Below are 9798 nucleotides of genomic sequence, written 5' to 3' on the forward strand. Positions count from 1 at the left end.
AGCGCAAAAAATAAAAACCGCAGGGGTGATCAAATACCACCAAAAGAAAGCTCTATTTGTGGGAAAAAAAGGACATCAATTTTGTTTGGGAGCCACGTCGCACGACCGCGCAATTGTCAGTTAAAGCGACGCAGTGCCGAATCGCAAAAAGTGGTCTGGTCTTTGACCAGCAAAATGGTCCGGTCTGTACGTGGTTAACTGGCCTGCCTGCAGTCCAGGCCTTTCAACAACTGAAAATATTTGGTGCATCTTCAAACAAAAAATATGACAAAAGAAGATCCAGGACTGTTGAGCAGTTGGAATCCTATATCAGGGAAGAATGGAATAGCATTCCTCTCCAAAGACTCCAGCAACTGGTCTCCCCATTCCTCAGACTTTTTTTTTTTTTTTTTTTTAAAGAACAGGAGACGCTACACCGTGCTAAACATGGCCTTGCCCCAACTTTGAGAGGTGTTGCTGCCATCAATTTCAAAATGACCTTATTTTTTTCTTAAATTGTTCTGTTTATCATTCTGTTTTTATTTGTCCCAAATTTCTGGAATTGGGATTGTAGAATAGTAGAGCCTCTCAGTTTAAATGTAAGCAGATTTGTAATGTGATATTTGCTGTGTGTACTCAGGAGCTGGGGAACAATGTGTTATCAAAAGATAACTAAAAGTGGAGCAAGGTTCAGACATCAGATGGCAGTTTTCAAGTTCACCCACCTGTCTGGGCTTCCTTCCTGAATCCCAATAATGTAAATATCTTGAGCAAAATCATCATCTGGTGGCAGCAAGAAATCGTCCAGGCTTTCCGGGAGCTCCTGTGAGAGCCAAGAGTATCACAATAAGTCAAGTGAAACAATTAAATGACTAGAACTTGTCCAAAAGTCTCAATTTATATATGTATGTACGGTATATGCCTATTTACAGGACACAGTCACACACAATATGCCTGATCCCTTGTGCCCCATAAATAATGGCTCTCGGGGACCCGACTATAAACCATGCTCGATTATTCACAGTGCAGATGAAGAGATGCAAAAAATGTCCTCTTATATTCATTCCACTGTTACAGCAGAATAAGGTTGGAACGTTTGGCATCTGCCCATACGGGACCTGACACAGGTATCTCATAAAAGTGAGTACACCCCTCAAATTTTTGTGAATATTTTACTATATCTTTTCATGTGACAACACTGAAGAAATGCACATTGCTACAATGTAAAGTAGTGAATATAGGCTGTACTAACTTTTGTTGCCAGTGGTTTAGACAGTAATGGCTGTATGTTGAGTTATTTTGAGGGGACAGCAAATTGACACTGTTATACAAGCTGTACACTCACTACTTAAAGCGGTTGTATACCCGCTGAATTTTTATTTATTTTTTAACTCCCCTGCAAAGGAAAAAAGGCATAATGAGCTAGTATGCAGTGCATACTAGCTCATTATGAAATACTTACCTTAGAACGAGGCTCCGACATCTGGCCCGATCCACGCCGAGTCAGCTGACATGTTCCCTCTGCGTTTCTTCCGGGTATCGCGGCTCCGGCGCTGTGAGTGGCCGGAGCCGCGATATCGTCACTCCCGCGCATGCGCGTGGGAGATTTCTTCCCGGCAGGGTCCGGCGTCTGCCGGACTGTCAGTCGAGAATCCGCTGTGCGCATGCGCCGCTGCAGTCAGCGGTGCATTGCAAAGGGGGAATATCCCCTAAACCATACAGGTTTAGGGGATATTTTTTTTTTACCTACAGGTAAGCCTTATTATAGGCTTTCCTGTAGGTAAAAGTACCTAAATTGACTATACAACCGCTTTAAGACCCCTTTCACACCACATCGCCGATAGCGTGGGTGGTAAAACGCCGCTATTTTTAGCTGCATTTTACCGCCGGATTCGAAGTGGATTTGCAGCGCATTTTGACCGTTAGCGGGGCGCTTTTACCCCCCGCTAGCGGCCGAGAAATGGTTAAAACCGCCGGCAATACGCCGCAATAGCAGGGTTTTGCCGGCGGTGTTACAGCGCTGCCCCATTGATTTCAATGGGGAGCAGCGGTGGAGGAGCGGTAAACACACCGCTCCAAAGAAGCTGCTGGCAGGACTTTTCCCTGACGTCCTGCCAGCGCACCGCTGCAGTGTGAAAGCCCTCGGGGCTTTCACACTACATACAATGGTGCAGCTTCTTTAGGGCGGATTGCAGGCGCTATTTCTAATGCTATAGCGCCTGCAAAACGCCCTGGTGTGAAAGGGGTGTAACACTGAAGAAATTACACTTTGCTACAATGTAGTCCCATGAAAAGATAATAAAATATTTACAAAAATGTGAGGGGTGTACTCACTTTTATGAGATACTGTAATTTGCTGGTGCATGCTTCGGGATGGTCATCCTTATCACTGCTTCACTACTGAGTCACCAACCAGCAATACATACAGTGTGTAGGCAGATTACAGGAATGCCAGCAACACTGATTGGACAATTAAAGTTATTTTAAATAGATACGTAATGCTTTCTAAACAGTGCTGACTTTTTTTTTTTTTTAACATATTCTTACTGTAATAGGCCAAATCGCGCATCTGTAAATGTATGGAAACAAGACCTGGCTTTTACAAATATCACGTGGCTGATCAACTAAACCTCCAACACAACTGGCCTGTGACCGGAGGACAGCTGTCGCTGATGGCATAGAGATGGATACAGGCAGAATATTTTCATAGGGAACAAAAGCAGAGACAGTTGTCACAAGCAATGCCAGGTCTGGGATCTGCAGTGCCTTCAGGGATTAAACAACTCTCCAAGCCGGAAAAGAAAAGTATTTTTACTTCCCCCCAGAGAATAATGTGCAGGTAAATTTAGTTCTGCCAGGTAATGAATGGAAAAGAAGCCTTAATGTCTAGAAGGATTGTTAGACCAGAAGATCTGAGGCTGCACTCCAAGCAAACACCTACAGTGAAGGAAAAACAAAAAAAATAAATAAAAAAAATAAATAAAAAGTGTTTGATCCCCTGCTGATTTTGTACGTTTGCCTGCTGACAAAGAAATGATCAGTCTAAAAACTTAAATGGTAGGTTTAGTTTAACAGTGAGAGACAGAACAAAAAAAAAACAGAAAAATGCATTTCAAAAAAGTTATAAATTTATTTGCATTTTAATGAGTGTATTTGACCTCTTCGCAAAACATGACTTAGTAGTTGGTGGCAAAACCCTTGTTGGCAATCACAGAGGTCAGACGTTTCTCAGGAGGGACTTTGTCCCACTCCCCTTTGCAGATCCTCTCCAAGTCATTAAAATGGTGTTGCCACCAAAAAATAAAAATAAATGTTTAAAATTCTTAAAAAAATAAATTGGAAAAAAAATAAAAAATGTTTTACTCACCTCTAAATACCTGTTGCTAGGGGGTCCCTCGTAGTCTGCCTTCTTCCTTGCCCGGGCTGGTGACATCACTTCCCCTCACGCCGCACAGTCACCTGGGACCTGTCACGTGTCCCAGGTGACTGTGCGGCATATCACGGCGCCCTGCCCCGCTCGCGCATGCGCAGTGGGTGCCCGGCTGTGAAACCACAGCCGGGTGCCCACAGTATGAATGATGGCGTCGGGAGCGGAGCGGGGAACGAGGGTGAGGCTTCGTTCCCCCGCATCGCTGGACCCTGGGACAGGTAAGTGTCCGATTATTAAAAGTCAGCAGCTGCAGTATTTGTAGCTGCTGACTTTTAATTTTTTTTTTTTTTTTTTTTTTTTTTTTTTTTTAGGGGTTACCCCACTTTAAGGTTTTGAGGCTGACATTTGCTAACTCAAAACTTCAGCATATTTTCTATGGGATTAAGGTCTGGAGACTCCAGGACCTTAATGTGCTTCTTCTTGAGCCATTGTCATGCTGGAATAACCATCCACAACCCATTTTCAATGCCCTGGCTGAGGGAAGGAGGTTCTCACCCAAGATTTGATGGTACATGGCCCCATCCATCGTCCCTTTGATGTAGTGAAGTTTTCCTGTCCCCTTAGCAGAAAAATACCCCCAAAGCATAATGTTTCCACCTCCATGTTTGATGGTGGGGGTGGTGTTCTTGGAGTCATAGGCAGCATTCCTCCTCCTCCAAACACGGCGAGTTGAGTTGATGCCAAAGAGCTTGATTTTGGTCTCCTCTGACCACAAAACTTTCACCCAGATGTTCATAAGCAAACTTCAGACGGGCTGTACATGAGCTTTCTTGAGCAGGGGGACCTTGCGGGTGCTGCAGGATTTCAGTCCTTAATTGTTACCAATTGTTTTCTTGGTGACTATGGTCCCAGCTGCCTTGAGATCATTGACAAGATTCTCCCGTTTAGTTCTGGGCCGATTCCTCACCGTTCTCATGATCATTGAAATTCCACAAGGTGAGATCTTGCATGAAGCCCCCAGACCGAGGGAGATTGACCGTTATTTTGTGTTTTTTCCATTTGCGAATAATCGCATCAACTGCTGTCACCCTCTCAATATGCTGCTTAGTGATGGTCTTGTAGCCCATTCCAGCCTTGTATAGGTCTACAATCTTGTCCCTGACATCCTTTGACAGCTCTTTGGTCTTGGCCATGGTGGAGAGATTGGAATCTGATTGGTTGCTTCTGTGGACAGGTGTCTTTTATACAGTAAACAAGCTGAAATTAGGAGCACTCCTTTCAAAAGAAAAAAGTGCTCCCAATATCAGCTCATTACCCGTGTAGAAGCCAGAAATCCTGCTGATTGATAGGGGATCAAATACTTATTTCATTAAAATGCAAATCAATTTATAACTTTTTTGAAATGCATTTTCTGGATTTTTTTTTGTTATTATTCTGTCTCTCAATGTTAAAATAAACTTACCATTAAAATTATAGACTGATCGTTTCTTTGTCAGTCGGCAAACGTACAAAATCAGCAGGGGATCAAATACTTTTTTCCCTCACTGTAATTACATGGGTGAAATGTATAAATTTGAACGGTTTGTAATTTTGTCAAAAACCAGCCTTTTGATTCACACTGCATAGCCCAACCTGGTCAATGGACTATAGGCTCGGTTCACACTGCAGTGATGTGGGAACCCTGCGAATCCACTGCGCATCACATGTCTCCCAGCGGCAGTTCACACTGCCCCTATAGGAACTGCTGGAAGTTTCAATTGAAAGTTAATTACACCCCCAAATCAGTTCACATATCGCAGTGCGAACTGCAAATTCGGACTGGAATTGGATCGCATGGGTGTGAACACTCATATGACCCAATTCTGCTGCGGACCAAAAAAAAGGGTCCTGTATCTGTATGGCTAAAATTGCATCGCACAGAGATCGCATGTGATTTGCACAGTGGGAACTGGCCCTTAATCACACATCTTCCTCTCAGCTCCCAAAGCCTGGAACTTTAGAGTCACAGATGTGGACATAAAGCTCTCTCACTATCACACAAACAGCTGGGGTGGAGTTTGGGTAAAACAAATGGCATTTACACATTATGTTTTAAAGAGGAAGTAAACCCTAATGGGTTTACTTCCTCTTTGATTCCCTGCAAAGGTAAAGCATAATGGGCTACTATGCATCGCATCGCATAGTAGTCCATTATGTGTCACTTACCTGACACAGGAGCCAGCGAAGTCACCACTGTCCCCTGTAGTTCCGAGCGTCCATCTTCTTGGTGGGTCTCTGTGGATCTCGCTGCTCTGGCGCTGTGATTCGCCAGAGCAGCGATGACGTCACTCCCGCGCATGCGAGCCGTCACTCGCGGCATATCGCCGCGATCTGCGGCTTGCCCAGTGCACCTGCGCGCCGCTGTCTACGGCGCATGCGCCGTAGACAGCGGTGGCTGTCTTCAGGTAAATATCTCCTAAACCGTATAGGTTTAGGAGATATTTCTTGGACCTACAGGTAAGCCTTAATCTAGGCTTACCTGTATGTCAAAGTGGTTTGTAAGGGTTTATAACCACTTTAAGTCACTCTAAATGCAAAAAAAAAAAAAAGAAAAAGAAAAAGTACAGTGTAGCTTACCAATCCTTTGGCTTCATTCACACTTGTGCGACTTTGGACAAAGTCGTATTAGAAGTTGCAGCGACTTCAAAGTAGTTTGTGCACTACTTTGGTTCAACTTTCATGCGACTTGTGGGCAAATAGACCTCAACGTTAATCCTCAAAAGTTGCATGAAAGTCGCACCTGACTACTACACGTGACCGTTTTCTCCAACTTTGGAGACACATCCTGATCGTTAAGAAGCTGGAACAGGTCTCTTTAACAACCAGTAAACAACATGTAGTCATTCGCATCCTCAACAAATGATAACTCATTAGCCAGTGGGATTCCCCGCTGACAGCTTAAAGCAAACAAAAGAATGCTGGCATTAAGAATAATTTCACCAAAAAAACTGTGTGGCATGTGAATTGTTATGGTTGATGAGGACAAGGGCGTCTTCCCACAACCCTACAGGGTACAGGAATCTGAAAGCCCATCCCCCAAGTGAATGAGTATGGGGTACATAGATTCCGGTACGTCGATTCCAGATGAGAGTTGCGGGGTAGAGGCCATTGACCTTAACAACATGGGGACAAGGTGCTTTGTTGCGTGGCATGGTATGGTATAGTATGGTTCAGGAGGGGGGCCTGGGATGACTCGCTCGTCCCTCCCCTTTCATGGCCTTTAGGGCTGCATGCATGGATAAGGGTCTGGTATGGATTTATTTTGCCTATGGGGTTTCCCTTTGAAATCCATACCAGACCTAAGGGTCGGGCATGGATTTTGGGGGATCCCACGCCGTTTTAAAAACAAAATTGCCATGGGGCACCCCTTAAAATTTGTACCAGACCCGAAGGGTATGGTATGAATGGGGGGGGGGGGGGGGTCTCCTACGTAAATTAAATTTTTTATGCCAGCATTCTTTTCTTTACATTCGGCTGTCACGGTGAATCCAGCTGACAGCTGATAAGTCATAATTTAAGGACGCGCCGGCCGCCCACTCCTGGACCAGGTGGAGAGCAGTGAATGCCAGCAACATTACAGGCCAGCCCTGCTTTTTCAATCCTGGTCTGGTCCCTGCTCTGCCGAGGAGTCAACCTATCTGGAAGCTGCAGTTAGAGTTGCGATGAGTATGGGTGCAGCAGAAATTTTGATAGAAGAAATCACCTTGGTAGGAGAATTATCATAACGAAAAAAGCTTCTGCATCACCTAAGGACACTAGCCACAAACTGCGCTAAGCTGGAGGTGAGAGGTTATAAGAAGGGGGGGGGGGGGCCTGCAGCCTCCTCTATTTGTCAGTGTCCAATCACATGAAGGCAGCTGCATTTAACCCAGATGCTGTATGCCTTACTGTACAACTAAAAACAGCCTGCCACTCAAAACATAGTCAATGGACTTGGATACCAAAAAACAATCAAAGCATTTTATAGTAGTGAGTTGTCTAAGCCCTTGTACACACGGTCGGACATTCCGACAACCAAATCCGTCGGATTTTGTCCGAAACTGTTGCATACACACGGTCGGACAAAGTTGTCGGAAAATCCGATCGTTCAGAACGGGATGACGTTTTTTCGTTACGACAGGACTACGTTCAGGCTTGTAGCCAATAGCTTTGGTGTAGGAATTTGATCTGAGCATGCGTGGCACTTTGTCCGATCAAAATTCTCTACACATGATCGGAGTATGTCCGATCGGATCATGTTGTCGTAAAATTTTACCAACAAGTTGGGAAACAGTCCGATGAAGACCACACACAGTCGGATTATCCGATCGGACACATTCCGTTGGAATCTCCGACCGTGTGTACAAGGACTAAGATTTTAGAGGAGTTACACACCCTAAGAAATACTTGTCACCCATATATGGCGTTGAAAGCCATTTCATCATGTTAGAAAATGTTTCAGTGAAAAACAGCCTATAAATTCACTAGCAACTTATAATATCACTGTGACATGAGGCATGCTGTGCCTCATGCTATACCACAATAACATCACTGACTTCTAGTGAGCCGATAGGCTGGAGACTGGTAAAGCGACCCAATATGGCTGCCTCTAGGGCATTGCTTATTACCTTCCGGCCTTGCATGTTCCAGGTAGCAATGAAAATTCCCATTCGCCTATCAGGGAAGTATCGATCCAGTTCCTCTGCTCCTAGCAATGCTCCACTGGCCAATAGACTGCCTTCCAGATAACTTCTGTGAAAACATTTTATGAGATGCGAGCATGTCATTTTTTTTTATTTTTTTTTCATTTTTTTACACAATGGAGATTAGTTGTAAAATAAAAGCAACAGCATTTAAAAACATTAATACCTCCGCACATGCTACAGGCAAAATCTTCCCAACTGAGAAAAAGAAATGGGAAAGAATCAAACCCTCTCTCACATGATCCAAAAATATAATATGAATAAAAGGTTTAAGTTACCGTATTTATCGGCGTATAACACGTACCCCAAGTTTAGGAGGGAAGTTTAAGGAAAAAAAACTTACATTTTAAATGCCCATCAATGTAGCCTTCCACTGTCCCCCTGCAGCCCTACACTGTCCCCCTGCAGCCCTACACTGTCCCCCTGCAGCCTTCCACAAAATTGCAGTATGGTTAGTTTTAAATTTACCGCCGCGATCTTCGGCTCCTCCCGCCGCCGACATAGACCGAGCCGAGCCAAGGGTACTCGGCTACTCGTCTCTGCTCGCAGTAACGCCCCCATGCCGCCCCTTGTCCTGGCTCCTGTGATGGACACAACACCGGGCCAATGGCGGGACGTAAAGGCTAGGAGGCGGGACTGGGCGTGACTGAGAGCGGAGCCGAGTACACAGTACACTCGGCTCAGCTCGGTAAATGTCGGTGGCACTCCACAGAGCGCAGGGCAGATCGGCGGGGGGATCGGCGTATAACACGCACCCATGATTTTCCCCTGATTTTAAGGGGAAAAAAGTGCGTGGTATACGCCGATAAATACGGTATATTGGCTGCCCAACTACCAAAAGAGTCCTGCTTTAACTCTCAGTTATGTTAACAATATTGAAGAACCTTGGACCTGGTTGACCAAACATGATGGGGCATAAAGATTTTGTACCTGTTTCGGACATCCTTGGACCGTATAGGAGTAAGAAGGCTGTAGGTGGACCTCAGAGAGTCATTGGAGCAGTGGTCGCACACTGTGCCGAGAAGCCGCGTGTCACTCAGGCTGCTGCTGTGCCGGAGAATTTGACGCTGTTTGTAATCCATGAAATCTGGATCTATTTTGTTAGATGTCCTCAGAGCCCTGGAGGTAACGTTAAACTCTAGCTGAGGCAAAGTCTGTGAAGGCTTCACATGTGCAAGGCGAGGTTTAGATTTAGAAGAAGGCTTGACTTTCTTAGAAGCCGATGTCATGTCGATTCTGCTGGCGGTAAGCAGAGAAGAGTCCAGGGCAAAATGATTCTGCCCACTGGAGGGATGCTCGTGATTCAGGCTGTCTGATCTGAGGGCTGGCCGATCCCCAGTGACCGCAGCTTCCTGAAGAGAACCCGACGATGACCCAGATTCGTGCAGGTCTGTTAAGCTCCCCTGACTAGTCTTAAATCTCCTTTGCCAGCTTTTCTCATCCAGGGAAAAAGCTCTTTCCAGTTTGTGAGGTCTCAGTTTGGGCTTTGCAGGTGGCTTTGGTAGGACATAATCTTTTTGATTTGTAATTTCAGTGCCATTTCCTTCCTCCAGTGTCTTGTTAGAAACGGATCCCTTCTGCGCTTGCTTCTCAATCCACTCTCGGATCTCCTCATATTTGCTCTGCTCTAGGTCGGAATTCCCAGCGATTTCCTGGTCATCTGAAATGGGCACCCTCTGATTGGAAAGCTCAGAAATATTCTGCACCTCCATCCTCATGGGCATGATG

The 9798-nt window shown here is 45.2% G+C and overlaps 1 protein-coding gene across 1 annotated transcript in view; it reads right to left on the minus strand.

The window, feature by feature from the left end:
• INPP5E (inositol polyphosphate-5-phosphatase E) overlaps positions 1-9794 on the minus strand; it is a 37126-nt gene extending 27332 nt beyond the window's left edge. The window contains exons 1-3 of the mRNA XM_077468217.1: positions 9001-9794; positions 7996-8119; positions 705-802 (exon numbers count right to left, since the gene is read on the minus strand). Of these exons, the coding sequence (XP_077324343.1) occupies positions 705-802; positions 7996-8119; positions 9001-9794 (1016 nt within the window). The remainder of the gene's footprint in view (positions 1-704; positions 803-7995; positions 8120-9000) is intronic.
• Positions 9795-9798: the final 4 nt, after the last annotated feature.

The sequence above is a fragment of the Lithobates pipiens genome, unplaced genomic scaffold, assembly GCF_037356315.1.
Source record: "Lithobates pipiens isolate NorthernLeopardFrog02 unplaced genomic scaffold, aLitPip1_a1.2 Scaffold_11, whole genome shotgun sequence".
Taxonomy (NCBI): domain Eukaryota; kingdom Metazoa; phylum Chordata; class Amphibia; order Anura; family Ranidae; genus Lithobates; species Lithobates pipiens.